The 17,016-nt window shown below is 29.1% G+C and overlaps 1 protein-coding gene across 2 annotated transcripts in view; it reads right to left on the bottom strand.

Annotated features, from left to right (window-relative positions):
- LOC107452153 (rho guanine nucleotide exchange factor 17) overlaps window positions 1-17,016 on the bottom strand; it is a 264,039-nt gene that overhangs the window by 222,897 nt on the left and 24,126 nt on the right. The window contains exons 2-4 of one of the 2 annotated variants that reach the window (XM_071187520.1): window positions 16,022-16,370; window positions 10,346-10,410; window positions 3,210-3,350 (exon numbers count right to left, since the gene is read on the bottom strand). In XM_071187520.1, coding sequence (XP_071043621.1) covers window positions 3,210-3,350; window positions 10,346-10,410; window positions 16,022-16,342 — 527 coding nt within the window. In that variant the 5' untranslated portion in view covers window positions 16,343-16,370. The remainder of the gene's footprint in view (window positions 1-3,209; window positions 3,351-10,345; window positions 10,411-16,021; window positions 16,371-17,016) is intronic. The other variant, XM_071187521.1, reaches the window with a different exon arrangement.

The following is a 17,016-nucleotide window of genomic DNA, read 5'->3' as shown; positions in this document are numbered from 1 at the left end:
TCTTTCTAGTCTTTCTGTCTTATCTTTTTTTCAAAATGATAAAGAAATGCGAGGGAAGGGGGTTAGTTGTCATTAAATTAAGAAAAGTATTTAATTAAATTAATTAATGTAATTAAAGTAAGTAAGTATTAATTAAATTTTAAGTCAACTCAATCATTTGACTTCCCAAGCCTCCCCCCCCCCCTTCTTCTGGTTGCACGTCTGCCTTAAGGACCCGTTTATTACGAGCACTCGGATTTAACGAGTACATGTTACGGTCCCTTTGTGCTCGTTATAAACGAGTTCGACTTTATAAATTTATTAAACTGCATATTTTGAGAGCGCAGTTTTATATGAAGTTTATTTTAAAGGAATAAAGGAAAATATAACTTATTTATTAAAGAGCGAATATATTTTATTTATCATCTTTTGGTTGTTAAACGGTATTTATATTTTATCAGACAATTTTTATGAAGTAAAATCTTGTGATTACTTTATATAATAAAGGAACTTCATTCTGCAAAGGAGGGTCAGGGAAGAGAAATTAAAATAACCCATTGATTACATACTTCTTTCTATCAATATAAAAGAGCGAAAAATTGTGAATAAAAACTACATTACACACTTTTAATATGAATTCGAAAAATTTCTCGTTATTAAATACATAAGGTATTACATAATAACTACTCTTAATATATATTTTTAGAATATTGCGAAAAAAAGTTTTAAAAAGTGTATAAATTAGGCATTACAGATTAATGTTAAAGCAACAAAAAAAGACTAATAGTTTCAAAATCTAGTGAATCAACTAAGGAATCAGGTCTGAAAACATCAAAACCAGTTTGACAGTCTGAAGTAACAAAGAGAAGCTTAACTCTTAAGTATTACAACTTATTTTTATTTTTTAATTTATCGTGATGAAATTTCGTGGTGTTTATAATAATCACATTTCTCATTCTTTCTATTTCATCTGGCAATCAAACTGGTTTCAATATTTTCAGTGTTGCGTTCCTAAGCAGCGATTAATCATATTTTGATACCGTTTGTATTTTTCTCTAGTGAATATTAATTATGTCCACTAATGTTCTTTTACTTCCTTTTTTTAAAAGACTTTTACAATACATGCGTATATTTTCCTATTTTACTTCATTTACTGTTTTAAATAAAAATTTCATAATACTTTAGTGTTCTTGTGTATTTACATTAAAGCCCTAAAAACAGGGATAAGTGCTTCTTCATGTTTGGATGACGTGTGGTCTTGTGTACTAGCTATTTTTTCCCCCTTACCATGGAAAAACAAGCTATCCCAGCTATTGGAATAATTAAAACTATTTATGGAATGGAAAAATTGCAACCTTTTAAATTTTTTTAATGTAAATGTTTTTTTAAACCTACAAATGAGTGTACGATATATTTAAAAAAAAAAAAAAAAAAGGAAAATTGCAGTTTTGTGATGCTTTATAGTATAGTGGAAGATCTTTACGTCATTGTCTCGATTTTAATTAATCTCACTTTATTCAGAAGCTAAATTTTTTAATTCTGAAATATCTTTAAAAAACAAGGAAAAAGGTTTAAAAAAGGTGAATAATGTATTTAAAAAATAAATTCCACTCTCAAAATGAATAAAAACAAGAAAATTATTACTACTAAATAAATAAAATTTATATAAAATGAACAAATTTTCAGCGAATATAATTTTCATAATAAATTACAAGCTTATAAATAAAAAGTATGCTATCGGTTTTTAAAACGCCCCAAATCAGTTTTTCAAAAGGACAGAGAAAGAAAAAGATTTTCAAAAAGAGTTGAACCGGGAGAAAGCAAGACCACCTACGGAGAAGATTAGACCCTCAAGAGACGATTGGGGGTGGAAGTTGCCTTCCTCCCTTACTCAAACGTAGAAAGTGACTTGAGTTACAAAGGCAATATTACAAAAAGTAATAAAGATTAAAAAAAATTGACCTACATTTTCGTGGATAGGAAAGATTGAAAAAATTATTAGTATTTTTTTTTAATTGATCACCCCGATTCTTAAACAAGAAAATTCGATTCAAAGTATGACAAGCACGCCATAGACTTTACATGTTAAGGCCCTTTCTAAGCTGAAAGACAAGTCAAATTGAAGGAGCTATGGGTGGGAGAATGGGAGGAATAGGCGTGGACATTAGTGGACATAGGGGGTGGAGATATACTGAGCGACCATGAAAGTCCGGGTTACATTTTTTGGTAAAACTCAATATTTAAAGGGTGCGCCAAAAATAGATCACGCAACTATACTTATTACTTTTCCACTATTTTTGGTGTATAAAACGGAGGTAGTGTGATTCCTTGTTACTCCTCTTATTTATTTAATTATTTTTACACCATTCATGTTTCGTCATCATTCCAAATATTGGTAATATCAAATAAAATTTAAAATAATGTATGACACTGTTTTTTATTCTTTCATATTACACTTTTCTCCCGGCAACCACGATTGGGGACACGACTTTCTGAGCATTTGATCTCGCCCAGTGCTTTTGTTCGCCAAGTTCTTAACAATAAACATCAAAATTAAAAGATTTTTCTTTCTTTTATTGTAAAAACGCAGATTTAGTTTCAGATAGTCTTGGAGAAAAAGAAAACTTTATAGTTTTGCTAGATTATCAATGCAACTTCATTCTTCAACTAGTTTTTAATTAAAATTATTTTTTTAAAGTTTTTAGTTACTACAAAAACTCGTTAAACATTTTCCGCCAAAGAAATTATTTAGCAATTGTGCGAAAAACTGACTCGTAATATTGCTTTAGAATATTAGATAGTAATTTTGTATTCATTATTTTAATTGCATACGTTGATTGAATAATTAGACGCAAAATTTACTATAAAAGTAATTACTTATTTACCGTCTAATAATTGCCATAATTCGTCATAAAATTTTGCATAATAAGGTAATATCATGTGATCACTTTATAATATCATAAAGGACATTTATGAATAACAATCAAATTAAAAAACGTGATAATATTAAGAAAGGTTTATAAATGAACAAAGAAATTATTTGCAGATAATGACCATCCACACACATTCGGTAAAGCGTCCTTTTTAGTCTCTGTTTTTAATTAAATACATCATACAATTAAATTTTTATGACAGTTCTTCATTGACGATTTATATTTGGAGTGTTGCATGGATCATCCAATTCAAAGCATTATTTTAATTAAAAAGATTGAATAAAAAGGAAAATTCACCTGAAAACTGGTTTTAATGGATTGGAGGGTTTTCCTAAATCAGGTTCACTACGCGATGATCCTATTGTCATATGTCCAGAAGATCCACCTGGATCACTGTGATGCTTCTTTTTCTGATTACTAATTGACAGATGATGAACACTAAAACAAATCCCATGTTTCTATTCATTTTTAATTATACATTTGCGATTTTAACACTAGAAAGACGGAAAATTAGCATATACCAATATTGCCCAAAAGCAGTCAAAATGACTGCATCGTGAATGCGTAAATAAATTTGTTTAAAATTAATTTTTAAAATTTTTTGTATTATTTACACTTTTACGACAAGTTATTAGTAAATATTAACAATAAAAAAAAATTTATGTTGTACAGTCCGCAAAAAAAAAAAATATCACCCTGAATAACTTTCGTTCTAATGATCGGATTTTCACGAACTAAGTGTCAATCTTAATGGTTCTTGGGGGTGACCTCAAATATGCTAATTAATTAGTGCTAACTATTAATTAAGTTACGAAATCAGATACAAAAACGTACCTTCTCTGAATAAACATATACTTTTTTTTACATATTTGGATTCCTCATCTTCAAAATATAGGGGGTAGCCGCAATCTGGGAAATGTGGTCCCCATAGTTTGGTCAGGAAAGCGATTCAAATTTTTGACCCCTTAATGTTAATTTCGCTTTTTGCGTTTTCAGTCATATTTTAAAAACTAATGAAGCAATTCAAAAAAAAAGAAAAAAAATTGCACCCACTCATCAAACACATTTACCCAAAGATAATTTCATGAAAAAAAATAATTTTTAAAAATTATTTATTATATTTTAATATTTAATTAAAATGAGGTTGAAAATATTTTGAATTATAAGGAATGGATTTCTTTATACCATTTTAATCTACATATTTTCCAATTGAAAAATCTAAAGTTTCAATTGTTTTTATTTATTAGAAGATGAGAAAAATTAAAATTAATTATTTAAAAAATAACAATTTGGCGACACTGAGGAAATTATTAAATGGGGCGATTAACATTAAAATGTGATAAACTTACGAGGAATTTGACTTAACGCGCGTAACGTAAAATTTCATTCATATTTTTTTCGCTAATAATCGTTTGCTAATCTTTTTATTTTTATTCTTTTAAAACTATAAAATACGATGTTTCTTTTTTAGTCGTTTAAAATTCTATTTGCAATTTAGTAAAGAAGTTTGAATAAAACATTTTATTGAATAAAAAACATTTTATTCACCGATTGTCGAGTTTTATAAAAGCATGCTTCTGATAGAATATGATTATACACCAGATTGTGCTTATTTAAAGTAATTATTTTTTATTTTTTAGTTCTGTTTTCTCAATAACTGATACAATTTCAATAATATACTTACGTATGAATAGAATTGAAATAAAATATTTGTCAATTTCTTGAATATATTTTTTATAAATATTAATAAAAATACGTAGTCAACATTTTTAAGCATCTCTCACATCATCGCAAATATCTCAACGCTGTGTTTCGCTGAACTATTTTACCAACTATTTAATTAAATTTCAACATTTTTAAAAATCTTATTCTTTACCCTACTACGTTTATTATTTTTTCATTAATATACTAAAAAATTTTTTTAGTACTTTAATTTAGGTTTTCTTTTAAGTAAAGTTCCTTTTTAAATTATAGTCAAGTTTTTTTTAAAAGAATTATTGTCTGCTAGCTAAGAATAAAACCTTGTTAAGAAATTAAAAACATTCCGCTGTTTAAATTTATTTAATGCAAAACAACTGATTATTTACTAAGCATACTATTTTTTTCGAAAAAGGAGTATAAATTATTGATTGACTTTTTTTGTTTTGTTTCTTGTGACTTCAACAAAGATTATCTAAAATAGTGCTGATGTTTTCGAAGTCACTACAAAGAGTATAAAGATATCGAACATAAAAAGCTGTCGAATACGTAGCCAAAATTTTTAAGCGTCTTAAAATATCTCAATATCTTAAATGTCGCCCTAACATCTTAGTTATGAAAATAAATTTTTAATTATCTGACTAATTATCTGATTCACTAATTATTTCATTATATCTTTCACTCTTTCTTTATGATTCCATGTAGATTCTTTTCCGGATAATAAACTAAACTATTTTGTTTAATTTTTTACCTTAGCACGATTCCCAAGATATTATTGTAGTATAATTTGTTATCAGGAAAAATGCCTTATTTTGTTAAGCAGGAAATAATAAAAATTGAAATTTGTGTGAAGATTCCGAAGCCGTGCCACTTTTAGAATCATCTAATTTCAAAAAATAAAAATGCAATAAAAAATACGCAATTTCCGAACTTATTTTGATTAAAAATAAAAAAATAAAAATTTAAAAAAAGTGGCTAGAAGGTTAACATACGTTTTACAGAAACTGTGAAAACCAATTTTTCCTATATTTCGTCAAAAGAGGATAAGAATGATATTGCTCCAAGGGACCTACTCAATAATTTCATTTCCAAAATGAAATCTGTTTGATCGAAACATATTTCCTTGAAAATAAAAACGAGGAAAAAATTAACTTTTATTATATATCTAAGCTTATTCCATTTATTTAATGATATCGGTATCTAGGTTAAGGATATGCGACGGAAGCCCCGTTTACTATTATACTATAAATGCATTAAATCATGTAGCTTGAATAATTTGTTTTAAGCAAATTATTTAATAATAATATTAAGCAAATAAGGGTGTAAAAATAAACTCGTTCAAAATACTTCGAAAGTATACCCTAAAATATATGTAGAATAAACTTTGGAATCGATATATAAAAAAATACCTTTTCAAACAACTTCGATGACAGAAACGTTAACTCGTTTGAAATAGTTGTCCTTGAAACTATTTAATTTCGATTCCGGGTCCTGGGGGACATTCCATTTTCACATTCGACTTTTGAAATTTCAATTGTAAATGGAATTATTTTATGTCCTTAATTAAAATGTTAAGGCCAGCAGCAAAAAATAAAAAATAAAAAAATAAATTGCACTGATTTTTTTACAAAGTAATGAATTATTATTTTTTTTCAATCTAAGAGCCTGTGCCTATAACTTATGTAACACTTATTTTAATATCGAGTGAAATAATTTAATATGTTGTGTAACTAAATAGATAATCTCAAGAAACTGAATCGAAAATATAAAAACTTCATTGATAATAAAAATAATAAAAAATAAATAAGAGATGATAATAAAAATAGACATGTTTTGAGAATCCAATAATAAAAATCACAAGTTATTCAAGCTTGACAAGTTTTGAGAATGGGCGATTATATTTGAACGCACGAAACATGTCGACTTTTACTTCCCTCTTCATATTTTTTGAAGCCAGTTGAGTTTTTATCATCAATTATACTGTTTTATATTTGGGTCTTGATCATTATTTTGATAAGGATTTTGCACTCGTTAAAGTAAACATATGCATTTTCATATTTTAACAGTATTTATGTGGTCTTTAAAAACGTAAGAGCATCAATATTGTAAAAGTTATATTTAACTTTAAAATTAAAATTTTGAGACCAGATATTTTGAGTTAATGAAATTAAATATTTTATCTTTTAAGTTTTTCATGCCCCCATTTCAGTATCTTAACCTTACGAGCTCTGCTTGAAAAGAGAGTATCGTATCAGATATATATATGTTACCGGCAAAGTATGAAATCCGGCATTCTGCAGAATGCCTAGGCATTGTATATAATGCCTAAAATTAGCCGTCAAATTATGAAATGATTTATACATCACACATTTCCTAGGCATTCTATAGAATGCCTAATGAAAAACCGGCGAAGTATAAAATGCATCTCCGATCGTCAAAATGTCTTTCAAAAATGACAATTACGTTATTTTCTTATTTTTTATATGAAAATTTTGTTTCCCTTAATAAGAAAGGCATAAATTATGCTTTGCACAACTTTTTATTTTTCTTTACACATTTTGAATAAATGTTTTTTAATGGCACTCTCAGTATTCTTTCAGAATGGCATTTTTATTTTTAAGAAATGTATGATACTGTGATGACCGAAATCTGGTGAATGTCGACTTTCACCGGAGAATGTCAACAATCACATAGTCGCTTTGGTGAATGTCCGAAATATTTTTTACATCCGATTTTATGTTAATTTATTCGTGAATATAATTACATTTATTCGATGTTTTAATACTTACTGACGAAGAAACATCAGTGTAGGGTATACCAGGCAGATATATACCAGGCAGTGGCACTTGACCTTAAAAAAAACATCAGTGTAGGATATACCGGGAAATTTGTATTCCGGGCAGTGGCTCTTAACTAGACCTAGTATATATTTCGGACATTTACCAAAGGTCTAGTCAAGTGCCACTGCCTGGTATACATTTGCCGGTATACCCGACACTGATGTTTTTTTTTTAAGGTCAAGTACTCCTGCCCGGTATATCCTACACTGATAATTTTTCAATTTCAAGTGCCATTGCCCGGTATATACTTGCCCGATACTCCAAACACTGATGTTTCTTCTAATCTATCGTCAGTAAGTATTAAAATATCGAATAAATGTAATTATATCCACGAATAAATTAATATCAAATCGGATGTAATAAATATTTCGGACATTCACCAAAGAGACTACGTGATTGTCAACAACCACCGATTTCGGTCATTCACTGTAACATGCACATCATTTACATAATGACCTCATTAGTATGTTTCTTTCATACTTTGCCTAAATAGCATTTGTCATTCTACAGAATGCCTAGGTATTCTATACAATGCCTAGGGAAAGTATGTAATACCTCTCACATTTCATACTTTGCCTAAAAACATCCGGCATTGTATAGAATGCCTAGGCATTCTATACAATGCCGGTGTTTCATACTTTGTCCGTAACATATATAAGAAAACAAAAATAATCATATTAGCAATATTTGGTGGTAAATGTAGCTTATCGTTATTGAAGAATATGCTGTGCGACATTTTATGGTGAATTTGCGAACATAAGTTTCAAAATGTATCGAAACATGAGGATGCTATTTGCTAATCATCTTCATCCAAAGAATACCTTGTAACCTAAATATCTAGCAGAATGAAGCGATTTTTTAAACAATGAATCCTACATTATGCAACATATTATTTCAATATCTTATTCTTAAACATAACATATTTCAATGTTTTTAAAATACTACTGAACATTCGAGCAATTCCTTGAGTTATAGAAAAAAGAAATATCGTAAATTATAGAAAACCTCGTGAATGTGCATTAGCATTACTATACAATATACATTTTATTTTTCAAGCACTTTTGTTTTCTTCAAACTTTCTTGCCTAGAACACTCGATTAAAGCTGTAAAAATGATTGTCCCTAAAATTTTGTATATAGCCATAATAAGTTATGTTAATTTGATTTTAGTATGAAATCCTCGAATAAGTATAGCAAAAACAACATAATCTAATTAATATCAGATAAAAAGTTCATGTATTTAAATTCTAAAAACTTAGAAAATCATAAATAATTTATAAATTGATTCAAATTTTCTTTTCAAAGGACATTAAAATAAAAAAAATTTTGCTTTTTGGACAGAAATTAGCTTAAAAATTGTCTATTGCCTAGAAACTTCGAGATATTTTCTATTAACTATTAATTAAACCTCTCCGAGCAATCACAGAGCAGTATTTCAATTTTTTTTTACTTGGTTGCATAGCAACCTAGTAAAATTGAGCATTCTTCTTTTGAATTAGTCAATGGGTTATCTTAAAATATTCATTTGCGCTGGCTACTTTTTTTGGTGGTTTTCTGGACTATCGCCAAATACACTGGTTATCATAAATTAAGGAAAATTCACAAAAATCGCGATAACTCTTTCAAAAGTAAGNAGTTATCGTTATTTTTGTGATTTTTCCTTAATTTATGATAACCAGTGTATATAAACCTTTATTGTGACCCAATTTACGACCCAATTTTCTTAAAATTTTGTCTACCCCCCCCCCTCAAGTGTCTGGATTCCAAATATGGAGAAAAAAAATATTTATTCAGAAAAAGTACGTTTTTGTGTCTGATTTCGTAACTTTAGCATATTTGAGGTCACCCCCCGGAACCATTAAGATTGACACTTAGTTCATGAAAATCCGATCATTAACTTCCGTAGGCAATCTAGTGTTAAGCATCACGAGAAATTCATTTCAGGTAATAAATAGCATATTTTTACTTCTTGATGAAACTTTTAATACTGAAATTACAATTAAATTAAACAAAAGGCGACTTTATCCATCGAAGTATCAAGGGAAATTCATTTGAAGTAATTAATAGAATGAGCATATTTTCGCCTCTTGATGGAAGATTTAATACTGAAATTACAATTAAATTAAACAGAAGGCGATTTCATACATCGAAGTATAAAGGAAAATTCATTTGAAGTAATTATTAGAATGAGCATATTTTCGCTTTTTGATGGAAGATTTTGTACTGAAATTACAATTAAATTAAACAGAAGGCGACTTCATACATCGAAGTATAAAGGAAAATTCATTTGAAGTAATTAATAGAATGAGCATATTTTCGCTTTTTGATGGAAGATTTTATACTGAAATTACAATTAAATTAAACAGAAGGCGACTTCATACATCGAAGTATAAAGGGAAATTCATGCAATAAATGAAATGAGTATATTTTTACTTTTTGATGAAAGTTTTTTCTAGAGAAATTATAATGGTAAATTGAGCAGAATTTTATCAGTACCGAAATGCTACATTAAATGATTAACTCTTCAAAATAAATTATTTATATATTATAGTGGTTAAAGTCACTTTATATGAGAAAATACCGCTAGTTATAACGAATGAAAAAAGTCTCATTTGAATATCTTGAAAATTTCAAAGGTTTTTAAGCAGTTGTTTTGGTTTTTTTAAGAAAGATAAAAATGATTAAGTCATTATTACGCATTTCATTTTGCATTACAAAACAAAATTTAAAAACAAAAGACACTATCCCACAATAATTGATGTTTATTTGGTGTGACCACTTATTAATTTTCTAATTTTATATCTAGGATTTCAAGAACATTACCTCAAGTTCTGTGATATTATGAAACCTTTATAAATGACCTCACAATAAACAACAAAAATGCAATGAAACTTACCTATCATGATTTTCTAGTGTGATGTGATCATGTCGTTGACTCGCAGAATCTGATTCATTTGGTTTCTAAAAGAACAAATAATTATATAGAAAGTTCAGTTAAAATATTTTACGTACTAATATTTATTTGACTATATTATTGTGGATCAAATATAGATAAAGTTACAATTTATACTACAGCCCTGAAAACATTACATATTAAAGGTACCATTTATTTCCTTCATATAAGAAATATACAGTCCCTTCCCAAATTATAAGACGCACTCTAAGATTCTATGTAAAATCTTAAATATCAGGTGATACTATACAGCTTTTTTTATTTTTACGCTGCTGAAACCGATTTGCATTTGTTCACGTTCGTGTATTAATTGGTTTAAGACCTGTTTAGACGATCCAAGTTCTTGGACGAAGATTGATTGATATTGATGGAAATTTGTTTTGCTTTGAGCTTGGATCATGTAAACGATCATCCAAGTACTTGGTCCAAGTCCTTTGACGGTAGTAGAGCATGTTCTACTCTCCATCCAAGTTTTTCCTCTTTTAACCAATCAGCGTTTTAGGTTTTGTGACTTCAACAAGCAGGTATCAAATTATGTCATTTTGTTGTCGGTTTTCATATATTTTAGTCCAAATAAATTGATCTGTTGTGGTTTATTTGTGTTATTATAAATGCATTTTACTTTAAACTTATGTAAGTATGAGTTTATAATGTTGAAAATGAACGATGCGCATGCGCAAGTTTTTCTTCCGACCAATCGGTGACATTCAAGAACTTGGATAGTGTCGACGAATCATCCAATTTCTTGAACAGAGAAGTTCCTCCAATTTCTCGGATTCAAGAACTTGGACCGTGTAAACAGGCCTTAATATTGTAATAATAAAATAAAATCTTTAAAAATAAATAAATCTTTAAAAATAAACACAAATAGGAAGTATATAACAAATTCCCTGAATAAAAAATCATTACATGTATGTTTATATAAACTGCTGTTTGTAGAAAATGCAACACCATCAAGGAATCATCAGAATCAAATGAAATTCGCAGCAAATGTCAATTATAGGATATTATGCAAATTAATAAAGTTTCAGAGCCATCGCGCGTGCGTGGCGCGCGCAGCGCCCTCTGAATTGATGCTGAAAGCGTATAAATAAAGTGCTGTAGCGGGACGTTGAAAATAGTCTATGATTATTTGTTAGTGGCAAACGTTTAGTGAGACCTGAGTATGCCTCCACGACGGAAGAATAAGAAATTCAAGCAACTTACGGAGTTTGAACGAGGGAGGATAATCGGCCTTCGAGAAGGAGGATTTTCCTATCGCGCAATAGCAGCTCGTATGCAGCGGAACAGTTCCACAGTGATGCGAGTTTGGAAGCAGTGGACCGACGAGCACCGAACAACTCGAAAAACAGGCACTGGACGACAGAAGGTGACGTCAGAGCGCGATGATCGACACCTGCTCCGCATGGCGGTGAATGATCGCACAGCTTCCTCCAGGCAGCTGGCAGCACATTGGTCTACTGCTACAGGTGTACAATTGTCGGCTTCGTCAATTCGTCGTCGTCTGCTGCGCCGTGGATTGCGTGCAAGGGTGCCATTATACAGGATTCCCCTCACGGCGGATCATCGACGGCTGCGTCGGCAGTGGGCTCTTGAGCACAGAGACTGGCGAGCTGATTGGCACCAAGTTGTCTTTTCAGATGAATCACGCTTCAATTTGTGGACCCATGATGGCCGTGTTCGTGTTAGACGTTATGCCGGTCAACGCTGCCTTCCTGAGTGTATTATTGAACGACATAGTGGTCGAACACCCGGAGTTATGGTCTGGGGTGCGATTTCGTATCATGGACGATCCAATTTGATACGAATTGAGGGTAATCTCAATAGCAACAGATACGTCCGTGAAGTGCTACAGCCCGAAGTCGTTCCTTTCCTTCAAGGCATCCCTGGAGCTATCTTTCAGCAGGATAATGCACGCCCACATGTTGCGCGGACTGTTAGAGACTTCTGTTCAGCACAACGCATGCAACTTCTTCCTTGGCCTGCTTATTCGCCGGATATGTCGCCTATTGAGCACGTGTGGGATATGGTTGGTCGGCGTCTCACTCGTGATCCGCGTCCTGCAGTTTCCAAAGACGAACTTTGGTTGCGCATACAAGCGATATGGAATTCTCTTCCTCAAGCAGATATTCAACATCTGTTTGACTCCATGCCACGTCGTATAGCAGCACTTATTGCAGCGCGTGGTGGCTGCACCAAATACTGATTTCGGACGCTTAATTTGTTTCTTTTGTTTTGAAAATTTCATCATTTATTTGTATCAGTACAAGTCGTTTCTGCATTAAATTTCATTTGATTCTGATGATTCTTTCATGGTGTTGCATTTTCTACAAACAGCAGTTTATAAAAGTATAGCATACAAATTCGTGGAAAACATGTAATTATTTAAAAACTACAGTGCGTCTAATAATTTGGTCTAATTATTATAATATTCTAATATAATAAATATTCCATATCTATATAATCTCTCGCCTAATTTATCTAATCGTCAAATTTATATTATATATCGGCTAATTTGACCAATTGAACACGAACGTAAACAAGGGCAAAACGGTTTCAGTTGCGTAAAATCAATAAAGCTGTATAGTATCACCTCATGATTAAAATTTTACATAGAAACTTGAAGTGCGTCTAATGATTTGGCCAAGGACTGTAAAGGAGTTTCTAACGCAGATTTATTTCCTTTAAAAGAGATGTAAATAATGACGCGAATTCTATTTACTTTGTCTACTGTAACCTTAACCAAAGTTTTTGAAAAAATAAATCAAGTTAATGTTACAGTTAGTCAGCGGTTCCCAGATGGTGTTCTGCGGAACTTAAAGGGTTCCGTGGAAGAGGCCTCAGCATCTTGGATTTTAAGTTAAATTTTTAATTCTTGTTTTCTTGATATTTTTTTGTACTTAACGAACTTTTGATAATTTATTATTAGACAGTAGCACAATACCTTTCAAAAAAGGTAGAAAACAAAAGCTTCATTATATTAGAAAAAATAGCCCTTGAGAGTGTGTTTAAAACTACACGTTCCTTAATTTTTAGATTTTTTTCAATCTAAATTTATTACAGTTTTAACTGATGTTAACCAATTTAGAAGACGCTTTAAAATTCCTTTAACGTTGATTGTATAAAAACAAAGATGCTTATCCAAAAAAAAACTAAAAACAAGCAACTATTTGACTTCCCATCAAAAACTATTAATTCCAGAATTGTATCAGCATAATTTTGTCGCAAAAAATTATTAGAGAACGCTTTATATCTCAAATTGTGATTGACTTTCATTCATTCTGTCTAATACTTGTTTTAATACCAAAACTGTTTGTATTAACTACATTTTTTGTAATTTTTCAAGTATACTATAGAACAAAATTCTAGAAATTTTTTTTAAACTTTCAAGTATTCTACAGAACAAAATTTTATACATTTTTTGTAATCTTTCAAGTATACTATAGACATTTTTTGTAAGAATGGGAGACAAAAAATTGAAAATTTTACAATGTTTTCAAAATGGGGGAGGTAAAAGATGATTTTATTATTGGATACTTCTATGAAATTATTCTTGAATTAAAATATTCCATTAGAAATTTGATTGTTGAGTAGTTTTTAAAACATGTCTTTTTTCGAATTTTTAGAAATTGATTTTTGAAAGTAAAAATGGCAAAACATATCAACTGTTTACAACTGATCAAATTTTTGTTATTACATAAGACACAAATACGTTTATGTAAACATATTTTCAAACCACCCTTTAAGAGACCTCAGCCATACCATGCAAAATTTTAGTATATCATGATTATTTCTTTCGGAAAAATTGGTTCAAAATCAGAAGAAATGGAAGAGACTGGAAGAAATGGAAGAAACGGGATAAATTGGAAGAAACTAAAAACGACCGAAAAAATTTTTAACTATAAAAGGAATCGTTCAAATTTAAAGCAAATGAAATGTCACATAATATAAGAAAGCAATAAGTTTTTTACATTTAATTTCTTTAAAAAAACAACCAACTTTAATTTCCTAGCATTTATTTTAGTTTTACACAGAATTTTAAAACCTATTAATTTATTGCTATGATTTATTTTTAATTTATAGTATTCTTATTTTTCTACATAAATATGTACACTTGTATATTAAAAAAATTATGTGAAGTTAAATTATTTTTTTTTAGTTTACTGAATATTCTGTTTTAACATCGAACAATTTAAAAAATATTACTTAGTAAAATGTTAATTTAGAAAATGTTACTGCGCTAAATTTTTCTCCGTTGGTAAATTTTCATTGCAAATTTTTTCAATACCAATGTAATTTAATAGTTTTTAAATTTAAATTTTGTTTTGATTTAATTTCCCTTTTTAAAAAAAAAAAAACGATTTTCACTAAGAAGAATAAATAGCAAAAACTATTTTTTCAAACTGAAACTATAATATTAGTAGATCCTCAGTTGCATAACAAAAGCCTATTAAAATGAGAAAAAAATTAGCTATAATATGTTAAACCGTTGAAAAATTGCAGGTTTTATTTTTTAAAAAATAAATTCCCTATAACTGAAAATACACTTTAAAATGTTCTTGAATTTATCGATAATTTTCAGTTCAAATGTTAAAAAGTTTTTATGTTGCTTCAAACTGTTTAGTTTTGTAATTTTTTAATGTAATTTTTATTATATATAACTAAGCACTGATTGGAAAATAAAAATTCAGTAATGAATGAAAAAAATTTTAAGTTTAAAATTCCTAGATTTGTTTTATAAATTATAATTAATTTGAGAACATGTATACAAATATAAAATCATTATTAAAAATATCTGTAGAAAAATACCTTTAGAAGAATTGTTTTGAATATTCATACTGGTTATGAAACTTAATACACTATTTGTAACTGTGGTAAAGTCAGTATATATATTGATTGAATGATTTTTAGTTCTACTCTACTCCTTAATGTAAAACACTGGGAAAAGATATAATTGTTTTAAGAAATTCATCAAATTAATTTCCATTTTTTTTTTGTTTTTGCTTCTTTACATTTATTAATTTAAAATGATTTATTAAATGGCTTAGAAATTAATAATAGATTGCAATTACAAACTGCTCGAAAATATTGATGTTTCTTTTTTAAAAGAGTGAATTCTTTTATTTGGGTTTCTTTCGTTGTGAAAGGAACGTTATATGATACTTTAAAATAATGTGCTTAAATGTATTTTCTTTATTTATTTTTTGCAATTTTCTCATTGCTGAAAAAAAATATCTGTTATAAATAATTACTAAACTCATGTTGTTTTTAGTTGTTTACATTTTTAAGCAAAATTTGATAAGTAATTGTTTGAAGGAATACCATGGAGCAAATTATTCAGCATTGTTTAAAGCAACTTTTTACCATGTAATATGTAAACAAAATTAATTGAATGTACTTGATCCTTGTGTCATCAAAGGATAAGGTTTGTATTACACCCGTTTATAATAAATGACCTTTACACAAAGTAATGAAAAGGAATGGAAAGGAAGTAATGAAAGTAATGAAAAGGAAAAAATATTTATACTCTTGCTTTTAATTTAATGTGCAATTTGGTTTGTCTTCATTAGCACTCAATGATTAAAAAATAGAATTTATTTATTTATAAAAAGAACTTACCATATGATGAACTTCTGAAGTAAAGGATAAACTTCGAAATAAACCAAATGGCTTTGTAAACTCTTCCATTTGAAGAGAATTTCTTCTCCGATACTTCTTAAAATCTAAATTATCTAATATATTTTTAACGATTTCCAATTCTGTTGAAGGATTATTTTCAGTTGGCTTTAAAATCTCACTTGAAGACTCGTTTTTTTGATCAGATCGACGACTCTCAGACGACATAAACTCGTCATATATTTTCTCGAAGGTAGTTATAATGTCATCCAGGGAAGATTGCTTCGTTGGTGAGCTAAAGATAGAGTTGCCTGCATACGTCATAGTGAATAGCTCTGCTACTCCATCAAGGCTGAAAAATAAAGACAATTGGATACACAAATTCGATAAATAAAATAATTTGAAGCTAAAAACCATACCTGTGTATTAAAAGTCGGTAAAATACACAGTTTAAAAAACGGCTGATATGCTACATTTAACACAAAAATGAAGGCGTATTAAGTAACAAAATCAAATGGTGTTACAGTTTGTCTAAAGTAGGAACTCCCCTAGCCATTGATCTGGACCGGTGACTATGGTTACGAGGTATAACTATTTCAAATAGGGGTATGGGGTCACTGTTTATGACAGGTTTTGGCTCAGGTCGGCGAGGGAATCTTTTTATTCGGTCTATTTTGTTAGGCTTAGAGGGAAGAGAAATTAGCATTCGCACCTGAAACATTGTTTAGATAGTTATATTCCTTTTTTTTTTTTTTTTTTTTTTTTTTTTTTTTTTTTTAAATCTTTTTACTTATTCAAAAGTTTCTGTTTCAGAAACGTTTTTCAACAAAAGAAAAACATTTTAGTAAGTTCTATTTTCTATTTTTCATTCTTTATTTTATTTATTTATTTTCTAAAGATGCGTTTCAAATTTAATAAATGCCTTTTTAAATATCTGAATAAGAAATAAAGTTGTCTAATAATAATGTTTTTGATGAGCCTTTTTTTTTTTTTTTTTT

Source organism: Parasteatoda tepidariorum, chromosome X1 (assembly GCF_043381705.1).
Source record: "Parasteatoda tepidariorum isolate YZ-2023 chromosome X1, CAS_Ptep_4.0, whole genome shotgun sequence".
In the NCBI taxonomy this organism is placed as follows: domain Eukaryota; kingdom Metazoa; phylum Arthropoda; class Arachnida; order Araneae; family Theridiidae; genus Parasteatoda; species Parasteatoda tepidariorum.
The sequence above is the reverse complement of the archived record's forward strand: the minus strand, read 5'-3'. Positions and strand labels throughout refer to the sequence as shown.